The sequence below is a fragment of the Mauremys mutica genome, chromosome 10, assembly GCF_020497125.1.
Source record: "Mauremys mutica isolate MM-2020 ecotype Southern chromosome 10, ASM2049712v1, whole genome shotgun sequence".
Lineage (NCBI taxonomy): Eukaryota > Metazoa > Chordata > Testudines > Geoemydidae > Mauremys > Mauremys mutica.
In genome coordinates, this window is record NC_059081.1 from 46,212,653 (window position 1) to 46,235,897 (window position 23,245).

The 23,245-nt window shown below is 44.6% G+C and overlaps 1 protein-coding gene across 2 annotated transcripts in view; it reads right to left on the bottom strand.

The window, feature by feature from the left end:
* FRZB (frizzled related protein) overlaps positions 1 to 8,101 on the bottom strand; it is a 31,775-nt gene extending 23,674 nt beyond the window's left edge. Inside the window, exon 1 of one of the 2 annotated variants that reach the window (XM_044978486.1) lies at positions 7,262 to 8,101. In XM_044978486.1, coding sequence (XP_044834421.1) covers positions 7,262 to 7,721 — 460 coding nt within the window. In that variant the 5' untranslated portion in view covers positions 7,722 to 8,101. The remainder of the gene's footprint in view (positions 1 to 7,261) is intronic. The other variant, XM_044978484.1, reaches the window with a different exon arrangement.
* Between the last annotated feature and the right edge of the window lie 15,144 nt (positions 8,102 to 23,245).

Sequence of the window (23,245 nt, forward strand, 5' to 3'; positions counted from 1 at the left end):
GAGTTTTAAGAGGGACCTAAATGAACAGAGGGTGACTGTTTGGTAAACTGAGGTGAGAAGAGCATTTGACTAGCAGGAAGTCAACATGGAACAACACAGAGACAACAACGGGTGGAGGAAGCAAATGGGATAACAAGACTGGCATGAATGGTAGAGCCACTTGTGCACACAATAGCAATTTAGCACATACAAAATGGTGCACCCCCACATCTGTGGGTAAAATCGCTTACATGCGCAAAAGCTGGCGACAAAAATCAAAGGCCAGAGATGTAAATTTGGACCTTAGCACTCTCTGTTCCGACAACTGGAATGCAAACACGTTGCAAATATCATTTTCGTCTCCTTCCAGGATTGTCTTGATTTGGTTGATCCTGAAGACTAATCAAAGATATACAATTTCACACTGGCCTCCAGAGTCAGCTATAAACATTGGTGTATTTAAAGTTACAGTATCTTCTAAATACAGACTTGGAGATTTTCTCTTTTACAACAGTATAAAGGAATAGCACAAATTTAAGGGCCAAATTTTGGCTCATCTGCTCAGCGCTTACACAGAGCTTAGCCAGAGACCCTCTGCTCTGTGGCTGCCCATCTAGCTCCTTCCGTAAGGAGAGTGGACTCCATCCTCTCCACTGACTCATAAGAATGGCCATACTGGGTCAGACCAAAGGTCCATCTAGCCCAGTATCCTGTCTTCCGACAGTGGCCAATACTGGGTGCTTCAGATGGAATGAATAGAACAGGAAATCATCAAGTGATCCATCCGCCGTCGCCTAATCCCAGCTTCTGGCAAACAGAGGCTAGGGACACCATTACTGCCCAACCCATATGAGGTTTTCAGGGAGTAATATCAGAGGAGGTAGTGCCCCCTCCCCCGATATCCCCATTTAAGGGTGGGATCTCCCAGATGGGCGACTGCTGAGGAAACAGTGAGGGGGCTGAGTGATCCCCTTTCAGCCTCCTAATTCCATTTGTACAGGGGTGTTCTGCTCTGACTGGTCTGTTAAACCCTTGACTCCCCTCTCTCCCTTCAGAAAAGGAGGCAATAGCTGTTAATGGCAGAGGATGGGAGTGGCACAGAGTAACTGAGATTCCCCTTCACAGCAGTCATGAGGCTGAGTGAATGGTACAGTAGTGGCCATATCATCCCTTCCACAAGTAGGGGGCTCTGGAGTAACAGTAGAGAAAAGACACAGACAGCTCCTTCCAGGGCCACCCAGAGGATTCAGGGGGCCTGGGGCAAAGCAGGGGAGCTGCAGCGCTTGTACTCACCCAGCAGCGGCAGCGGGGGGGGGGCTTCAGTCGCTCCACATCTTCAGCAGCACTGAAGGGCCCCCCGCCGCTGAAATGCCGCCGAAGACCCGGACTGCCACTGAGCCAGGGCTCATGGAGCCCCTGTGGGGCCCGGGGAAAATTGCCCCACCCCGCCCCCCCAGGCGGCCCTGGCTCCTTCCAGGGAAGTGGCCTTTAAATCAGTCTGACATCATAGCCTGGATATGAAAGCCAGAAGCTCTAAGCAGGGTCACGGTAGGAATCACAACAGCCTCTCCCATGCAGCAACTAAGGATGGGCTTTTGGCTAGGGTGTTGCCCCAGCCCTCACCCAAGTTGGCCTCATTATCTTTTGTACCCGTCATGTCCAGTAGATTTAGTAGTTGGGTGTCTGGTTATATTTCAAGCTCTGGTAACGCAGGCTCATGGGAACTCAAATGGACCAAAGGAGTTGGACTTTGCCTTATGGGAGAACCCTGTACCGAGCAGGGAGCTAGACAAGATGATTTAATAGGGCTCTTTCAGTCTTTAATTTTACAGTTCTCCTTAAAATGGCCGCTAGAATGTGTTTACTGGAATGAAAAAATAGGTGGGAAAGACAGACCTGCCAGACCAGTGTTAAAGAAAAGCCTCTCTGTTCTTCACAGAGTGGAGAAATGATCAAATGACAGTTCACACATGGAAATATTTGGGGCCTATTAGGGTGACAAGCTTAGAAAGGTCCCCGGTGATATACTACGTAAACGATACTGGCACAAGCCAAAGCTGCTATGCCCATTAATGTAGTGGTCAGTTAGACCTGATTTATCTACTTGTTAATTAGGGCCACTCCCCTGACCTTTTGGGACACAGACACTCACTGATTTACATACTTGACCACTGACGACATGTGCAACATAAACTCTGTGAGGAAGAATGTGCATTTTTCAGAATCTGTATCAAGATGCTGCACTTCATCAACTGTAGTTCAAACTATGCAAAAGTGCAAGTCTGGGAGAATGGAGCCCAGAGTTAACTCTCTTTTGGTGAGGACGTTGGTGCTAATTAGTGTGCACAGTTTCCCTATATGTAAACTGCTTTGTATTATGCATTTTTCCTCCCTTTGTCCTAATTATAAACCTGATGCATGAACATCAGTCTCCTGAAAGCAAACAAAAAGAAATCTTTTCTGAAGATAAACAGAAAACCAGTCCAGTCCTTTTACCCAGCCAGAGCCAGATGAAGATCTCACCCTAGCAATCTAACAACTTGATCTGACTGCCAATCCACATGCACAAAAATGAGTAAATTTTATTTTAATTAAAAATACTATTTGCTATGTTGTGAATTAACTGGAGAAACTCTGCAAACTGAGATTTTCTACAATGGGATAGAATATAAAGTTATTTTACACTGTGAGTCCGTGTACTGTAAATTGTTCACTAGGGAGGTGGTATGGTCTGGTGAGCAGAGAAAAGGAACTGGACTCAGGGCTCCAGGGCTCTATTCCTGACTCTGTCACTGACTATGAGCTGGTTACGTCATTTAACAACCCCATCCTTAATTTGCCCTTTTACGACAGAATGGACTGAATAATACTTACCTTTGTCAGTCAAAGTTTAGAAAGAAATCTGTGATCCCTGGACAAAAGATGATAAAAGTGCAAAGTCCTATTATTTTGTGGGTAATATTTTCATTTTGAATGATGAAAACCTTTTCAGTAATAAATGTGAATTTACACTTCCATCGACTGTGCATTTTACCAACAATATTAGGTGCAGAAAGTGCATTCTTAAGAGGAAAAAACTTAGGAGAAATGCCTTGTATACAAATCATTAACTAGTCTGTTCTTTGTATTAGTGATGTTTTCTACTGGGGTACAATCCTCTAATAGGGTGATACCAGTTTTCTTCTGACCTTTTCTTAGATTAGGAATATTTCATTATATTTTTTAAAGGGGAGGATTTATTCCCCCCTCCCCAGAAGAATACCTTCAGTCCAATGGATAGTATGCTGGTTTAATTTTTAAATCCCAGAAATCAGAACGTCATCAGGTTTCCAGACAGTGAAGTGTTCATGGATTTCACACTGGAATCATTCAAAGCGGTTATTGTGCTGCTGTGGTCCTCAGCAATAGGTAACTCGGGGGCAATTTTAGAGAAACTTCCTCCCTTCAGTTTTGAATGCCACTGCTTTCAAATATCTGTTGACTTGCCAAGCCTCACTCAGTTTGGATCCATTTTTTAAAGCAGTTTTGAAAGTATCTCAATGCTGCTAAGGAAAGAGTCTGTAAATGTGCTTCAAAATGAGACATTCACAAACCTATTCCTAATTTTGGAATTCAAAACCAGCCTCACTGAAATCCTCCCAGCAGGTCTGCAGCCCAGAGAAGCAGCAACAACAGATCTATAGACAGACACGCGGAGTTAGATGTGGGGTACAATTAAGAGGAAGGACAGGTTAGAAACGAATGAGGGGAAGGGTTAGTTATGGAAGTATAAGGAACAGAGTTAGCTTGAGGTATTGGTTAAGGGGGATCTCAGAGTTAGAAGGGGTGGAAATGGTAATTGAAATGGAGAAGTAGAGTTAGATTGGTATGGAAATAAAAAAAATATACGGGTAGGGGAAAGAAATGATGGATGGGAAAGGTTAAATGGGCACATGAAGAGAAGAGTGCAATGGAATAGGGCATAAGATGTGACTGGAAATGGAGAAAGCGTTGGAGGAGGAATTATGGGGTTTGGTTTATATGGAGTGGAATGAAAGGTAAGGGACAACAGAACGATGACAACAGTAATGAGTTCCATACTGCACCTTTCATCCAAAGCACTTTGCTATGGGTCAGAATCAGAGGTGACATCAACAGTGGTATAAGTGAATCAACAAATTGGTGCAAGCTGGTGTAACTTACACATCAAAGGGGCTGAAAGATGGGGCTGCCACAGAATGAGCAACTAGCAGAAGAGTGTAAGTAGGTGTAAGATAAAGCACAGGTGCAAGCCTGCTGTCTTAAAACTTCCTTTTCTCACTACACCATCGTCTTCTGCCAACGTTGGCATGTAAGTCAAATAGTTACCAGTACCAATAGTTAACTTACACCATCACCTATGGTATCTCCAAGTGCGATCAGCGATATGTATTTCTCTCTGATGAGATAAACACTGAGATATTGATCATTTTGTAAATATGCAGGATTCTAGCGCCAGAGCCTTGACCAAATTCCAGTCCTAGCCAAATCCCCAAATTACATATTGCCTAATTTGGCTTATCTCAGCTCTTTCAATCGGAAATAAATGGGTTTATTTCTCCATTGCTTGTCCTAGTACACTGTATTGCTGTGCAATGTTTAACAGGCTCTATGTTCCATCCCAGAGGTAGCAGCTCAGGGATGGTTGAAGTTGTATCTTTTTGTATTACAAAAGCCAGCGCCCAGCCAGTGAGAGCTTTGCAGTCATCTGGCAGCACAAAGCAGCTGGAAAGCCAGCTTAACCAGCCACGTGGGGATTCTCCTGCAGTAAGAGGAACACCTAGATGGCACTGAAACAACCACCAACACTACCTTTACAGCTCCAAGCATGGCCAATGAAAGGGAATGGGGCCAGAGAGCTGCTGTGCTCTAGAAGCCTCCAGTGATCTCCTGGGAGGCCACTGCAGCCAGATACAACGTAGTAGCTCTGAGGCTTAGTAGCTCTGAGGCTACTCTATTTTGAACTGGGGCCAAACTGACCCTCATCTAACCCCAGGACCAGGAGATATACATGTTATCACGTAGCCATCTTTACCACACTCATCCTTCAGCTACACTGCCTGGAACCCTAATACAGCTGAGGTTCTGGCCCAGTATCTATGCATGCCGTAAAACTAGTAATATTTGTTTTAAGTTTATCTTAAAATAAATATGCAACAATTACTTTCTGTCGCTCTTCCCCCAGCTGCCATTGCACATGTCCTTGTGCTATTGCCGGCATGGGAACAGGCAGGGGCAACTGCTTCTCCTACCTCGAGCCTCGCTCCTCCTGTGGCCACCACAATCTCTCTCATGTTGCCACTGCCATGGAAATAGGGGCACCGCCACCTTGCTCCCATCAGCACAAGCTAGCTTGCAGCATGAAGTTCAACAAGCACACATGTGCAGCTGCTCTTGTCTATGCAAAATAAAGTGAGTCCAGCCAATTCCGGAAGGACACATGGTTTTAGTGAGTGGAGGGCATGGGGAATTGTATACACAGTATTGGGTACATTTATAGTGTGGCAACAGCCCTACTATAGTACAGTTATATTTACAAAATACTAACGCTGAGCTAAAAAAATGGGAAATTGTTTCCATTTCACAGGATTTCATTTTTTCAACAGTTTTTACAAAAAAATTAAGCTACTTTTTGAAGAGAGAATGTTTCTGAATCTGTTGTTTTTCAGTAAACTAGAAATGTTGATTACCCGGCAATGGCATTGATAAAAATTTTGACTGAAAAATGTCAATTAAAAAAAATCACAAGAAGTTAAAAATTTCAAAAAAGTAAGAATTTCTTATGGAATTTTTCAGTTTTGGAAAAAGGCCATTTCAACAACAAATGTCACTCAAAAATCTCAAACAGCTCCACATAAATGCTAAACAAGAGTAAAAAGTCAGAGGTGGTCGAAACTATTTCACACAAAAGAGCATAAAGATACTATCAGAAGGGTGTAGGGTTGGATGGAGGTGAGGGTTAGATGAGAGGTAAGTTTAGCCTATGGTAGGAGACAACGGGAGTGAGGGCAAGAGCTGGGTTTGGAAATGGGAGACAGGATCCGAGTGACAAGTTTAGAATTCGAGGAACAGGTGGCAGGGGAGGGTGATGTTCAACCACACATGGATGCAGTGTCCACCCTGTTTGAAATAACATTACTGCAAGGCATTATTGTCCATTGTCTCTGCACCTTTATATGCAAGCATCACCTACCCACTCTCAGATGTCACCAGCATCCATGGAGTGAGATGGGAAGGCAAGGGGGGGAGAAGGGGCTAGATAGGGGAAGGAGGGACAGAGATAGGTTCTGGAAGAGAGAGCAAGATGCTACAAAGGGAAGAGGAGAAAGGGAGGAGAGTGAGATTCAGGTGTGGGAAAAAGGTCAGAGGGGAGAAGAAGAGGGATGGCAGATGGAGCTGGCTGGGGGCCCATAAACCTAGGGTTGACTGAGATCAGAGGTGATCTCCTTAACGGTCAGCAAGGCATGAGGGCTGGGAGTTGGAACCAGAGGGGGATCACAAGCGGGGTAGGCTGGAGTTGACTGGGATCAGAAAGGATGAGAACCGGGGACTGGATTCACAGTGTGCTGGGCACACGCAGGAGGAGGCAAAGAGGGTTCTGGGCTGGATTCACAGGGATGAGGGCACGGGGGGAGCGCAGAGAAGGGTGCAGGCAGGGCTCCTGGGGGTGCGAGCAGAGAAAGGAGCAGAGAGAGATGCAGGATGGGCTCCCGGGGCGATGGCAGAGAGGGGAACAGAGGGGGTGTGGGCTAGGCTCCTGGGGGCGCTGGCAGGGAGGGGAACAGAGGAGGTGCAGTCCCGGGGGGCGATGGCAGGGAGAGGAGCAGAGGGCGGCGGGCTGGGCTCCCGGGGGTGCTGGCGGAGATGGGAGCAGAGGGGAATCGGGCTGGACTCCCGGCAGGGAGAGGAGCAGAGGGGGGCGGGCTGGGCTCCCGGGGGTGCCGGCGGGGAGGGGAGCCGAGGGCGGCGGGCTGGGCTCCCGGCAGGGAGGGGAATAGGGGGCGGCGGGCTGGGCTCCCGGCAGGGAGGGGAATAGGGGGCTGCGGGCTGGGCTCCCGGGGGAGCAGAGGGAGGGAGGGAGGGAGGGAGAGAGAGGCGGGCTGGACTCCCGGGGGTGCCGGCGGGGAGGGGAGCCGAGGGCGGCGGGCTGGGCTCCCGGCAGGGAGGGGAATAGGGGGCTGCGGGCTGGGCTCCCGGCAGGGAGGGGAATAGGGGGCTGCGGGCTGGGCTCCCGGCAGGGAGGAGTGCGGGGTGCTGCACTCACCGGCTCCCTCGGCGGTCACGATGGCCTCTGGGGAGATGCAGACGCCGCGGTCGTAGACGGGCAGCTCCTCGCAGGCCAGGCTCTCGGGCCAGGCGTGGCGGTACTTGATGAGGACGGGCTCGCAGCCGGCCCGGGCCCGCTCGCACACCGACTTGCAGGGCTTGATGGGCTCGTGCTGGAAGTCGATGGTGCAGATGGGCGCGTACATGGCGCAGAGGAAGAAGAGCAGGTCGGCGCTGCAGTGGGTGCCCAGCAGCCCCTCGAACTGCTCGATGGCCAGGATGGCGTTGGCCTGGGTGCTGTGGTGCAGGTGGTTGGGCATCTTGGTCATGTTCCAGGGCAGGGACTTGCACAGCGGGATGCGGACCGGCTCGCAGGCGGCGCCCTGGGCCCCGGGCGCCCTGCTCAGGGAGAGCCCGGCCAGCGCCAGGAGGAGCGCGGCGGAGCCGCGGCACAACATGGTCCCGCCGGGCTCGGGGGTCGGGACCTCACACGCGCGCTCCCCGGACCACAGCGGCTCCGGCTGCCCACCTGCCCCGGGCAGGCGCTAGGGGTCGCGGCGGGATCGGAGCAAGGCGCAGGGGGGATCGAGGGCAGCTGCCTGGGTGCGCCCCGCTCCTGCCGGCGCCGAGCACGAGGGAGGCCGGTGGGCGCAGCCCCGGCAAAGTTTGGCCAGGGCGGAGAAGCGCTCGGGACTCGCCGGGCCCCGCTCCGCAGGCTGCAGGGCCGGGCCGGCTTTGCAATGCGGGCTCCGTCTGCAGCCCAGCTCCTTTTCCCTTTCCCACCTCCTGGGCAGAGAGCCCCAGCTCCTCCCCCCGGCCCTCCTTAACCCCGCTCCTCGGGGGGGGGGGGCGGCGGCGGGGAGGAGGGGGGCCGAGATGACCTGAGGCTGCATTAACTTCCATCAGTATAAGACACCGCTTGTCCCGTCCCCGCACCCCCCGCCTCCTGTTTATCCCTCGGGAAGGCTGCGAGCTCTCGGTTTTCGCTGGAGCTGCAGCAAGGCAGAGAGGGGGAAGCCAAATCAAGCTAGTCCTTGTAAAGCGGCTGGAAAGTGCGGGGCAGCAGAAGCGCCCAGCCAACCCTGACAGAACCAGACCTGTAAGAGCTCACAGACCCTCAAACTCTTAAGCCCGAAAGGAGCAGCATGATGGTCTGACCGCCTGCACATTGCAGGCCTCAGAACCTCGCCCACCCAGTCCCCTAGGCTCTGGCTGAGTTGCTGAAGTCCTCAGATCCTGGTTTAAAGATTGCACGCTCCAGATCTACACTTTAGAAACACACCCCTCCTCCCCACCCTACCACGGAGGTAAAGAAACGGAGAGTCTCTTTCAGACACTCCGCTGGACACAAGGAGGCGGGTTTTTCCTTCCCGAGTCTCTCTGTTCTGGTGTAAACAATCACCTCTGGGGCTTTCTTTTCAAACATAAGGGGTAGAGTTTCTGATCTGCCTTGCTGCACGGGAGCCGAAGCCTTTGTGAATTGCAGCCCTTGCTAAGAGGGCTGCATTCATTCTGTCACTGCCCATCTCCTCCACAGCCGGAGTCCTGCGGGAAACTTTCCCCACGGTGGCAGAACGTGGTTCTTTCTCTCCTTCAGTCCAGATGCATTTAATCTAGAGGAGAAAATATAAAGCAGATCCATCCCCTAGCAGCTTGCTCCCTCCAACTAACGTAACCTCCTGTTCAGGGCATAGTCTAAAATGAAGTGACCTACAGAGCCACCTTCCCCTCTGCACTGGAGGGGGGGGGTGTAGGGGGGGGGAGAGAGAAACGGGTTTAAATTACCAGAGAAAAAGAGAACTCCCTCAGAGGGGCAACAAAGCCCCCAACATAACAGGAAATCGCCTTTGCTCTGCACCATTAAAATGTGCCTTTGTTTCAACGCAGTCATTTCTCACAGCTGATCATTTTTAGCCAAACTTATCCCCTTGGCTCCCACCCCCTCCCCCAGCACGCACAGTGGGCTATCTGTTTCTGGCCCTGGATTTGACTTGAAGGAAAGATGTTTTAAAATGTAACATTCACTTGCTGTTTATATGGCTTTGTTATTGCTGAAATAATTCTGGACAATGGCACCATAAACATTTTTGTCCAATTCTGGACAATGGCACCATAAACATTAACAAAGAAAAGTTTGTTAATTTGAGAACAAAGAATAACAGACACTAAACTTGGATTAATTCAGTTGAAAAAGGGAGTAGCTTATTTTGGTGTAACTGTTTAGTATTTTTAACAACAAATAAATTAGGCATGAGAAATGTTAGCACTGAATTGTTGGAAAAAAGAAAATAGAGACATGCTGAGATAAATACTCCCCTTCTGAATAGTACATTTGGAGATAGCTATATTCAAGCTAGAATGGATTTGGGACTCTCATTAGCAGAACTGTTCTGAGATGGAAGGTGATGACCTTCACACAGCCCACACTGATAAGTGGGAAACCACAATTATCATCATCAAACCAGCGACTGAACACTGACTGCCGACCTCCTGGTCAAAAGAGCAACAAAATAAGCCTACCTTTTCAAGGCCAATGTACTAGGCAGATCAGACCTGCGTTAAAGATCTGCCAGTTGAATGTTGAAGACTCATGGTCCAAGAGTGATTATCTGGAGAAAATACTGAAGACAATCAATATCAATGTCCTCACCCTCCAGGAGATCCATATTGCAAACAAAGAAAAAGCCCATTGTTACAAAATCAATGGCTATAAACTCATAGCCAGCAATTACCACCCAAAATAAGGGCTGGCAATTTACATTAAGTGGGAGATCCACCAATATCTGAGCAACGTCAGGGGCAAATCCCCCCTCCATCTCTCTCAGTCTGCAGGACGCCACATACAGCAGCATGAATTTGAGGAGACCACACAGAAGATGCACATCCTCTCTGCAGAGTGCATACTTTCATATGGATGCCCTACACAGTTGCAGGGGACTAGGCAGGTCAGGTGCTGAAGATCTGCCCACCCATGCCCTCCCCATCCTGTTACAACATACACTAGTGAACAAAGTGTTAAACATATTGGTACTGAAAGGAGACAAGAGTAGCCATGTTTAACATCTTAGTTAACACTAGGGTGGATCATAGGGTTAAACATGATGAGCTGACATAGAATCGTAGGACTGGAAGGAATTTTGAGAGGTCTTCTAGTCCAGTCTCCTGCATTCAAGGCAGGACTTAGTATTACCTTGATCAGTGGTGGGCCACATATGGGTAATCAGAGTAATCTGATTGTGGGCTGTGAGACATTTTGCTGACATTGACCATCCACAGGCACGGCCCCCCGCAGCTCCCAGTGGCCGCAGTTCACCATTCCCAACCAATGGGAGCTGCGGGAAGTGGGTTGCCCACCTCTGACCTAGATCATCCCTAACAGGTGTTTATCTAACCTGCTCTTTAAAATCTCCAATGGTGGAGATTCCACAGTCTCCCTAGGCAATTTATTCTAGTGCTTAACCACTCTGACCGTCAGGAAGTTTTTCCTAGTGTCCAACCTAAACTGCCCCTCCTGAAATTTAAGATCATTGCTTCTTGTTCTAGCCTCAGAGGCTAACAAGAACAATTTTTCCCCTTCTTCCTCGAACAACCTTTTATGTACATGAAAACTGTTATGTCTCCCCTCAAGCTGATCTTCTACAGACAAAACAAACCCAATTTTTTCAGTCTTCCCTCATAGGTCATTTTTGTTGCTGTTCTTTGGACTTTCTCCAATTTATTCATATCTTTCCTGAAATGTGGCACCCAGAACTGGACACAATACTCCAGTTGAGGCCTAATGAGTGCAGAGTAGAGCAGAAGATTGCATACTGTGTCTTGCTTACAACACTCCTGCTAATACATCCCAGAATCATGTTTGCTTTTTTTGCAACCGCATTACACTGTTGACTCATATTTAGCTTGTGATCCACTCTGACCACCCAACCCCATCCCTATTTTTGCAGTACTCCTTCCTAGGCAGTCATTTCCCATTTTTACATGAGTGCTTCAATATGAGCATGTTCAGTTAGTGCTTCATGATCTGCACTGGCTACCTATGAATTTCCAGGTGGGGTTTAAGGAGTTGGTATGGATCTATACATCTAAGGAATAATATAACAACTGTTATCACACTAAGTCATTTCCTAGAGTATAAAAGCCCTTAGTGGAGCTGAGGCCAAAGTAGGTTTGTTCTTTGAGTGGTTTATATAGAAATTAAAGGAAAAGTTGGATTATTATATCCTGCAAAATTTGGGGTAATCTACAGTGAAGCAAAATATATCTTGTAGACCAAACTGCCCTCAGTTATACTAGTGCAACCTCACTGAAATCAGTGAGCTCACACTGCCATGAGGACAGAATTCAGCTGTAAGTTGTCTGATAATGTTCAGAGCTGTGTGGATGTCTGAATAAGTTGATTAGGGCATACAGATGTAACAGCAATAGTGCAGATTTGACAAGAATGTGAAAAGGGATTGATGTCTTTATTCTTCTCATAGCCATACCAAAGCGAGGCTAGGAAAGAAGCTGCCTCTAGCTGGCTGGAATTAATTTGTTCCCTTGTTTAACTTTCTCCCCTTTCACTTCCCCACCCCCTTCTACTTCTCTCTCACAGTAGTCAATCAGTCAGTAACTGGATTAAAAACCAAGGTCAGAGTCATGGTGTTTATCTTAGTTCTTAGAACTGTAAATTAGCAAAATCTCATGCTTTTAAAATAGATTATTAAAAAAAGTTTAGACTGTTGCCCTTTCACATAAAGACTTCACTGAGTAAATGGTAAGAGAGGATGAGTAATATGTGATCAGAAACAAAGTTATGATGCAAACTATTAGTGGGACAGCAGGAATTACTGGTGTGTTTACTTGTGCCTTAGTGTAACTGTTTATAGTGCATCACATGCACTAAAATGTTTTGGAGTGCTAATGCAAAATAAGAATTTTATCACATAAATGTGGACTTGTTACTCCCTGCTCTCATCAATGGAGGCAAGATGGAGTTTTACATGGTGGATTCAGTTTCAGTGAGGTGTCCTTTCCTTATGGAAATCCTTGGGTAGCATAAGATCCACAATAGCAGTTCCTACACCACCACCTCCTACTTCCCCTCCCAGTTGAGGGGTCTAGCCAAAACAAAAGGAGTGTAGCCAGTGTCTTTCTGAGCCCTGGCAATCAGAACTTGCCTTGAGGTTGTGGGCAGTCAAGTATACATTAGAGCCACCATGCGGCTGCTCTGACACCAGAAGAGGGGAATTAAGGGGGGGGGGAGGAGTGTTAGTGACTACGTGATAGCAGAGCACTGTTCAACTGGATCACAGGATCTGGCTCTACATTTTCAAAGAATGTGAAACAGACAAAAACAAAGCAGTTAAATGATATCAAGTGGGCAAAGTGTAGGCACTAAATTCTTCATATATGGGGCTTATTACGTCTGGCTAGGAAGAGACTAGAGCACATATGATTGGAGTTGATGTAAAGGAGCACGTCTCTGAAACCTGCTCTATCTGATAGTCAGTCACAGCCCAAGAACCCTGTGCAAGACTTGTTCTTTTGGCCAGATGTTTGCTTGATGGATCTTTACACTTTCTCTTGAACAGTAAAAAAAAGTTTAGGCAATTAGAAAGTGAGAAATGTCTTGTAAAAATACTACACAGCTACAAAAATTTACTACATAGCTATAGCTTGTCTAAGAACTGACTAAGGGTTGGATGTAATAGTTTATAAATATCTGAAGGTGAACACCAAAGAGGGAAGAGAGTTCTTTTTCATAATTAACTGGAATACAATTAGGAGCAATGGGATGAAATCAAGAAAGGAAAAATTTAGACTGGATTTCAGGAAAAAAACGTGCAACAGTGAAATCTTTTAGCCAGTGGAATACTTATCCAAGGGAAGGGATGAAAATCCAGTTACCTAACATGTTTATATTTAAATTGATCAAAACACCCACACTGTTTAACATTCTGTAGGAACAACCTACAGTAGCAGGACCTGGTGCTAACATGACAATACCAGGTGTTTTCTACCTTTAGAGTCAGATTCTATGATCAATCTTGTAAATATTAGCTAGTGAAGGTGTTTTGATAGCAATCATGGTTTTCTGTTATATTCTGTTGATTTGTGATTATTTTAGTAATATGAGACCCATAATGTCTTGATAATGGGCTACTATTTCTAAAGAGCTAAACACATTTTGTGTGAAGCGCTAGCTAAGGAAAACATCCAATACAATATTTTTGCTTTTAGAAATCTGCTACAACCAATTGTCCATTCCAACCATTTCTGTTTTACTCCGTGTAGTATTTTCTATATCCATGTGTACACAGACCCAGACTGTTAATAAGAAAAGGTCATGTTGAGATCAACAGCATGTATTCAGAACAGGTTTTCACTTTCCTGAGCCTTTCTGTAATGATCTTAGTATTACTTACAATTTAATTTACTTATGTATCCAGAAAAAACAAAATATTTTATATAGCTGTTACTAAAACCATAAAATCATTGACTTACAGAGTCATAAAAAGGGGATTTATTGTACATTTCCTGTTCCAGCCAAGGTTTTGTTACAGCTCCCTCAGGTAGATAAAGCACAGGAGACTATTAACTTACTTTAATAAACTTTCAAGCTTCTCTTTGGACAACTTACAAATAGAAAGGAATAAGAAAGGTCCTTTTCATATGATCTTTTTCAGACCTATAATTTTTCATACTGTTCATTATTAACCATCCTGTGCCTTCTGGGTCTTTAATATGAAAAATCTGAATCTGTGATGCATAATTTTTGCTCACATCTATCTCCTTGAGAAGTCAGGAAGAACATGATTTGCCCTAGAACTCCATATCCTTTGTTACTAGTGAAATTAATATTATGGGTTTGGAAACATGCCCAGTTACATTTAGCTCTACACACAATTGACAAACATTGAAAAGGCTCATTGACATCGACAACAGTTCTGTGCACCAAAAGAGCATAGAACATGCTGGTAAAGAGTCTACTTTAGCCTATTCTAGGTACGTGGCATACATACACACAAGTACATGTCTAATTTGGCAGGTTGAGAGTGTGAGGTGCTTGCGACTCTCCCAGATTTTACAGCCACATATGGATTTTAGCTCTTGGTAGGGTTTGCCAGCTGTAATGCAGCTTTTCAGCGTGGGCACAGCGATCTGTTTTGGTTTGCCTGTGTAATTTGACAGCAAGAGTCTTTATGTGGCATGTATGCTTTTTGTGGCATTTGGCCACATAGAAGAAACTTTCATCAAAGAATAAGAAGCTTGACAAATGGATGGTAGAACTCCTTTGACAACTGGCCCGACTTTATCCCAAACACAGCTGCCAGGGACCCAATAACTTCACTATTGTGTCTCAACATTGTTATAGAATTGCTCCATTTTACAGTGTAACTGGAATTTATTAAGGCCCAGATTTTTAAAGGTATTTAGGCATTACAGTGCTCAGCGCTGCAATGCCTAATAACTTGAGCCTTAGTCTCATTTTCAAAAGTGATTTAGGCACTTAGGAGCCTAAATCCCATTGACTGATACTGGAATCTGGGGTTTAGTCTCCAAACCCTGCTAAATCCCAGGCCACGTCAGTGTCTTGTTAAATACAGTTTTCAATGTGGCAACTGACAACTGATGGTGCTTCGACCGTTTCACCTGGGAGAGCATTCCATAAATTGACAGAGAAGTTGTTAAATTCTGTCTGTGATTCTGACACCATCCAAATTTTCAGCCGTGACCTAAAACCCGTCACATTTTTCTCCCACTACTTTATAGCTCAGAACCTTTGCATTGTTTCAGGTTAAAAAAAAAAGTTATACAATTCCCTATATTATTGTAAATGGTAAATTGGGGGAAGGTAGGTTTATGCAAATTTAATTGGCCAAAAGATGTATTTACATTCAGGGCAGACATTTTTAATTTCACACTTAAAAAGTGTATCAGAACTTATTTATATGTTCATGCTGAAAATGTAATATGAACAGAACATTTCCCAGTGCAATCTACATTGATGCCAAAGTAGTTATATTCAGTTTACATTTGGATCATTATCTTTGCAACCACAAGGTCTAGAAATGTGAATGAAAAAATTTCAAATGTTGGTGCCTAAAATTAGATGCCTAAAAAAACAGCCTGATTTTGAGAGGAGATGAGCACCTGCAATGAAGTCTTTATATGAATGCCTAGACCCTGATTCTGCAAACACAAGCCTGTGTGTAACTTTATTTATATGAGTAGCACCAATTAGTTCAGTAGGACTGCTAAGGTGAGTAAAGTAACACATGTTTAAACATTTGCTGAATCAGGACTTCAGTCTGTGAAAAAATTTGTGCCCTACCAAAAACATCTTTGCATGTAACTTTGGGTCCTAATTGCAAGGTTGGGTACCATGGGAAGCCAACAGAGTTGAGAGACTGGAAGATTTTCCTGATATTCTAAATTTTCCCATTTTTAAGTTCCTACTATTACTCTCCAATAGTTCATTGGTCTGTTCTAATATAGCAGTTCTTCAGTGCAAAGTCAGAGAGGGACAATCCACAATCCCTAACTGTATTTACTACAGTCTAATTAGTGTCATCAACACAATTCTTGCTCTGATAACTTGACTGAGGTACATAAACCCCTAAGGGCTCTGTTGGAATCTGATTCACATTTACAATTTAAATACTTTAGGATCTGCATCTCCATTGACAAAAGGGGACAAAGTTCAGGGTTTCCTAAGCTTTTTCCTTAGGGGGAATAGAAAACAGTTGCCTCAGTGATTAACACATGATGAAACAATTTCCTTTAACAATATAACCAAATACAGAGTTAATTAACAATGTTAAAAAAATCAACTTTCATGTCATTCCAATAAACGCAGACAGATAAAAGCCAAGCAGTAGATTAGAATTCACACAGATCTGCAGCACATCAAAGAGTCACATTAGTGAGGTGGCATTCAATTAGTTGAAATGTTTTCAGTTGCATAACTAATGTTTATTGTTGTCTTGAGTTGGGACCCATCCGGGCTAGCTGAGGGCAGTCCTCCCGAGAGTAATGGTAAATTGGCTGCATGTTTTAAAGTAAACGAAGTTCTGTAATCTCAAGTGACCTTTCCTAAGGACCTGAGAGTTCTGTTTTCCAAGAGCTAGAGCAGGTGCCTTTCCCAAACTGCTCTAAAGCAGAGTTCACACACCTTGTAGAGCCTCTGACTCTGAACACTAAGGGGGGGAGGGGGTTTCAAAGGCACCTGCATGATTTACAAACAGAAATCACCATGAAAGTCAAATGATTAAATGCTTTTGAAAATGCCACCCTAAAAGGCAACGAAGTTCAGAGGAAGCCTTCTTCTGTGGTTGCCCTTTCCTGGGGGTCCTGACCAAAGGATTGCTGCTCAGCTCACACTCTAGGTTCTTTCCCTTCAGAGAACTACTCCCGTCTCCTTTGCATCTGGTCGGGGTAATGAGCCATCTGCCTCAGTAGCCACATCTTTAGCAGGGAAAAGATGCATTTTAGCTAACACATGATAACTAACATAGGTTAAAATCCTACGGTAGACAAGGCATGAGTATGTATTAACTGGTCAAGGTAAATCCTAGGCTCCCCACTAGGTTTACCTCAACTAGCTAACACATATTAATACCAAAATGTGCCTGGTCTCCACTAGGATTTCAACATGTTAGCTAGCACATGTAAAAATACATCTTTCCCCCAAGTGTAAGTAAGCTCAGAGAGTCCAGCAGAACCTACTTAACCCTTTGTCAGTATTATCAACCCCTGCTTGCTAACAGGACAGGGATTTTAAGGCAAAGATGGCCAGCTTGTATGGTTATGTCTTGTGCAACTTTTCCACATGTGCCCTCTGTAGAGCTCATTTCAGATTAAACCTAAACCCAAACCCAAACCCACTGCAGGCCATTACTAAGACTTATTCCCTACCCAATGGCAGGGCCAAATTCTGCCCTCATTTGCACCAGCACCACCCCATTATCAGAGCAGAGCAGCATTTTATGCCAGATCAATCCAATTTCTAAAATCAGAGTTCATGATACAGTTAAATTTTACTGTAGGGGCATGATCTTGCAAAGTGCTATGCACCCTCAAGTCCTATCGACTTTATTGGGAGCTGATAGCTCAGCACTCACAGGCTCAAGCATTGTGTCTAAATATGAGCACGTAACGTTCACATATGTTCGGTAAGTATTTGTTCATGTACTTTGCTCTTTTCAATCTCTACAAAGAGCCTCACTTAAATGTACTACAGAAATCTTATAATTTTCTCAATCTCTCCCTGTCTCTCTCTCTGAGACAGACAGACAGACAGACAGTCCCTCCCTTTTGACCAGCAAATGCTTAATAGTAGAATCCTCTAGTAAGGTCTCTTATTACCAAGACTATTACTTCCATAAAGTGTATTATGAAGTTTATACATATCCACTATACTACAGTTTGTTAAAATAATTAGAATTATATAAAAATAACTACATTAAAAGAACATTAAGTTTGCAGAGTCAAGCTCTCCAAAGTTAGGAAATGCCAGAATTAAGATGGCTTGTGCAACCTTAATTTGTCCTCATTGTGCATATGCATTATGATACAGTCCTAAATTACACTGTCACATACCATTTTTTCCACAGGGCCCCTGTTTCATTCAGTGCACCAGATGGATGCTGCTCCCTGAACCTGCACTGAATATGAAATTATTGATGGGTTTCCACTCATTCATGTGGATTAACAAAGCCCTTCCTTTTGCAGTTTATTTATTGATAGAGAAAACAGTGGGGAAGGGATGTAAATTCAGGGAGGGTCACAAAAATTAGATGCACACAGTGATTGTGTACAGTAACAACTGATGATAAAAGACTATTACCCATTTAAAAAACTACTAGCTATACACAGCTGGGACCATTCCAGAACATATTTTAAATAGCAATCTAAAAATAAGGTCCTTGTCTCTTTAAATTCCTCATTCCTATAGAGTTTTGTCCCTGTTCACTGGATCTCCCAGGTTATTGCATGAGTCTGCAATGTTCAGTATATCTGGTGATTTACAATTACTCTTTAGGCCACAGCTGGTGCTTGTAACAAAAATGAGTTTCTAAGGTAATTTGAGACCTTAATAACTTTAAGGTCTTGGGCCCCAATCCTGCACACACTTAAAAGCTTGCAGAATAAAGATCAGACCCAGGAAATTATTTAAAATCATGTTTACCTTTTACCTAAGTTTCTCACAATGTAATAATTATTGTGTATCTAAAACTATAATGCAAACAATTTGATGAGGAGTTTGCCGATTGCTGCCAAGCACACTATCTTACTTTACTGATATATAAACAAACCTTCTTGGTTCAGTTAAAAACAAAAAATGCAAAATTCAGCTGGCATGTTTTTCACCATCTATTTCCAATTATTACAAACGTAGATAATTTTCTGATCATTCCTAACATTTCTGTTACGAGATCTATAAATCTAACCTCTGAACAATTTTTTCCCCCAGCCTAATTTTTTCCACAGTTATATACTGTATATAGAACATTGCTTGCTTGTTTATTTTCCTCCCTGCAACCACAGGCTTGTTTACAAAAATTGGAAACAACCATTTTTAGCAGAAGAGCCAGCAAGCATACATACAAATATTTGCAAATCTAATGGATGGGAATAAACTTGATCAAGGTTCGTGACTTAAAACTACTTATCTATATAATTAATCTACACACTAAAACCTAACCTAACATACAACGATCCAGGTCTCTGTCCTCAATACTGTCAATCATCGTTATGCTGGAGTCATTAGGATAAAGCTTTATACAAATATATTTTACCAAGCTGTAAAATACCACCACAGGATTTTTGATGACTACTTTTCCTTGACTGCCTTCTCCCTGTGGTTTTGTCTGCCTCCCACCTCAGCTCCAGTGCTTCTGGTAACTGCCAGTGCTCTCAATGCCCCCGATTCTACTTGGTTCAAATAATTTATACTGTAATATAACAGTTACTTGGCAGTGCTAGTCATTTTTTATTTTACTTTGCCTCCTAGTTTAGGATTTGATACATCAGCAGCCTACAGACACAGGAGTAGTTCATTTCAGTTAAATTAACACTGAGGTACAAGCACCTAACCATAAAATTATGATCTAAAGGTTGGTGCTTGGACTGCTCTCAGTTCCAATCTCACCTGTCCAAGATGAGTTTTCTAGCAAATGGTCAGAATGGAGAAACTTGTAACTTGTGCAGTAGATCATCAAAAATACATTAAGGATATTGGTAGGTGATTTCTCTTTTCTTCATTAAACATAAGAACGACCATACTGGGTCAGCCCAAAGGTCCATCTTGCCCAGTATCCTGTCTTCTGACAGTGGCCAATGCCAGGTGCCCCAGAGGGAATGAACAGAACAGATAATCATCAAGTGATCCATCCCGTCACCCATTCCCAGATTCTGGCAGAGGCTAGGGCCTCTAATAGCCACTGATGGTCCTATCCTCCATGAATTTATCTAGTTCTTTTTTTAATCATTAGTGGTTTGGCCTTTACAACATCCTCTGGCAAAGAGTTCCACAGGTTGACTGTGCATTGTGTGAAGAAATACTTCCTTTTGTTTGTTTTAAACCTGCTGCCTATTAATTTCATTTGGTGACCCCTAGTTTGTGTGTTATGAGAAGGAGTAAATAACACTTCCTTATTTACTTTCTCCACACCAATCATGATTAATCCTTCTGCAGAAATTTACATTTTTGGATTATTCTAACCTGGTGCTTAATTGGAGTGTCCAAGGAACTCAATTAGAAAGAGATCTGGTGACCATCTTATCAAACTCTGGGCCTGATCCTCAGTTCATGTGGATCAAATGCTTCATTGAAGTCAAAGGAGATGCACCCACTTGCACCTGCTGAAGATATGGTTTTCAGTATCAAATTAATTCTGACTCAACGTTATACTAATCAAAAAAATATGAGACAAGCTTCAAATGGCTATTATACAATCTTAGGCTGCTATAATCTGTACTGGAAGGCAAACTAGCATACTGCTGTGACAACGCAGGTCCAGATACCCCAAAGGGCAAACAGAAGGTTCAAGCCTCAAGAATGAGCAATAAAACTAATTGATTGTAATACTGCACGCTAAAGGTATATTGAGTAAGCTCTTATATGAAGGCTTGTAATGTTCTCCACTCGATAGTCATTATGAGCTATGTATACAGCAGTGATAATCAGGCATCAGTCATTCAGGACAGAACTTAGTGATCAACATTACCTGAAAGAGCCACAGTGATGTGAATTCATGGTTTCATTTACATATATATATATATTCATAAAATTTCTCACAGCAAAATGACTGACAAAGTATTCTACAATTGGTTAAGAACATAGTAAAAGCATCCAAATTGGATAATAATGTAGCTTAGTTAACAGTTAAATCACACAGTGTTTTAATATGTGCTGCAAAGAGCTGCAGAGATACATTAAAGAACCACTTGCAGCTCCCGAGCTTCAGCCCGAGTATCGCTGGTACACACACTATGATTATGAATCTATGTATTTGTATGTGTATAGAAAACTGGGCTCAACCTGTACCACAACTTCAGCTACACCTCACAGCAGGATGGTGAGCAGTCAACCAGGGAGAGGCACCTCCCAAGTCAGCTGTTCACATGCAAGGAGCTTCAAGTAAATATTCATTGTCCAGCCCAGGGAAAGATCATGATGGACCATTACAGTTAACAGAAAGACATTGAGACATCCCAGCTATCAAGAGGGAATTTCCCCTCCTTTTAATAAACATTAGTCACAATGAGACGGGGTGGGGGGGGAGGAAGTCTTTTAAAAACAGGCTTGAGATGAAGGTTTTTATCCAGTACTTGAGGGACAGTCTTGAGGCAGAAGGCTGTCTGTGAAACTTGGATCGCTCCAATAGCGAGGAGGGGTGCACTGAGAAACTGTTTTAAGGCAATAACTTGTATTAGAAAAGGAATTTTATCTATTAGAGAAACATGATGCCTGAGATTGCGTCTTTATGTGTATTTGCTATGTAACTTCTACATTTGCTTTCCATGTTTCATCTTTGAATCTCTGGTTTTTCTATTAAAAAATTTTGCCTATACTTTTCCCAAGCAGATCTCTGGTGTGCAAACTGTGGTGTGTGTCCTTCAAAGTGAACTGATTACTGGGGGGCTGGTTTCATGCCAACCAGAGAGGAACAGTCTGAGTGTCTCATACTTAAGAACTCTGGGAGGATGAATTTGGGGAAATGATTAAGTTAAACTTCTGACATGATGCCAAATACCCTTTAATTAATCCTGATTGATAAGGGCAGATGGTTGTGTGGAGGGTATCGCTAAACATGGCTGACAGCAACTTGCATTTCAAGGAGAGAAATTGAACTGTGTTCCAATCAGGATAAGCCATCTTCATGTTTCTGGGTGATGACAGTAACTAGATCCATATTAACATCCCACAGAGTTGCCTACTTGGTCTTGACAAGCACAGCTCCCAACCATTATACCTCAGAAATGTGTGTTCTCAGCTCTTTTCTCATATGTAAACCTAAAACACTGGAAAAAAGCTCTTTCCCACTTATGGCATGAAAACCATAAATCATCTCCACTAGGACTGCAGATGCAATTGCTAAGTCAAGGAGAGGCAATCTAGACTAATTCTCCAAAAAGTGCTGTAAGATATCTTCACACCAAAGTGGGGCCTACCTAAGGAGCACCATAATGAGATGGGTCCAAACCTTGTGGACATCTGGATCCTTCCTAGCTACTCCTATCTTCCACCACGGAGCCTTCCATGATCTCACCTTTCAAACACACACTACTCCTCACACAAGTTTTTCCTATGTTTCTCTTTCTTAATTCTCATGTCAAGCTGGCATAAGTTATATTTACAGTACACACGGCAAGATGGCAGGCACACCTTTGAAATACCGACATTCATGTCTTTCCTCTTCTCGCTTTTCCATGGCTTTGTAAACACACATTATGTGTTACTTTACTTCTGTTGAAGAAATTAAATTTATATTTTAAAATAACATTGCTATACACAAGCAGAGCTAAACAGGCTACTCTGCTCTCCACACTGGCTTCCCATAGATTACTGGCTCAAGTTCAAGGTCTCAGTACCTGAGTACATATCCTACACGGTTCTCCACTTGCCTAAGCCATGCCTTCAAATCTACACTATTTTTAGCAGTGTGATGTCCTGCTGCCTCCTAGCTGCTGGACCCTTTCCCCTCTGCAGGAAAAGATGGGCATGGGAGGGGGATGGTTCCAGCCCTGGCAGCGGAGAAAGGATCTGCGAGCTCCCTGCAGCTAGAGCCTTTCACCACTGAGGAAAAGACTCCAGCAGCTCTCCATTGCTAGAGCCTTTCCCCACTGCAGGTAACAATCCTGGCATGGGGAAAGTCTTAGTGAAAGCCTCTGACAGCAGGGAGTTGCTGTCAGGGGCGGCTCTACGTTTTTGGCCGCCCCAAGCAGTCATGCCCGGGAGGCGCCCCGGAGCCGCGGGAGCAGCGGACCTCCCGCAGGCACAACTGCGGAGGGTCCGCTGGTCGCTCGGTTGGACCTCCGGACGGTTCGCAGGTCCGGCGGCTCCGCTGGAGCTGCCGCAGTCATGCTTGCGGAAGGTCCACTGGAGCCGCGGGACGAGCGCCCCCTCCGCAGTCATGCCTGCGGCAGGTCCGGTCGTCCCGGGGCACCGGTGGACCTCCCGCAGGCATGACTGCGGCAGGTCCGCCGGCCCAGCCTGCCGCCCCCCCGGGAAAGGGCCGCCCCACGCGCGTGCTTGCCGCGCTGGGGTCTGGAGCCGGCCCTGGTTGCTGTGAAGCCTTTCCCCGCTGCCTCGCCTCCTGCCAGTGCCTTTCACAGACACATGTAGCTACACACTGCAGCAGGGGTGAAGCCTGCTTTTCCGTGTGGCATGCAGCTACATGTACCCTACATGCTGCCAAAAGTGGTGTGTAGAGTAGATGTAGACTAACACAAGGGTAAAGCTAGCCTGTGGTACTCTGAACTGCCTTCTCTA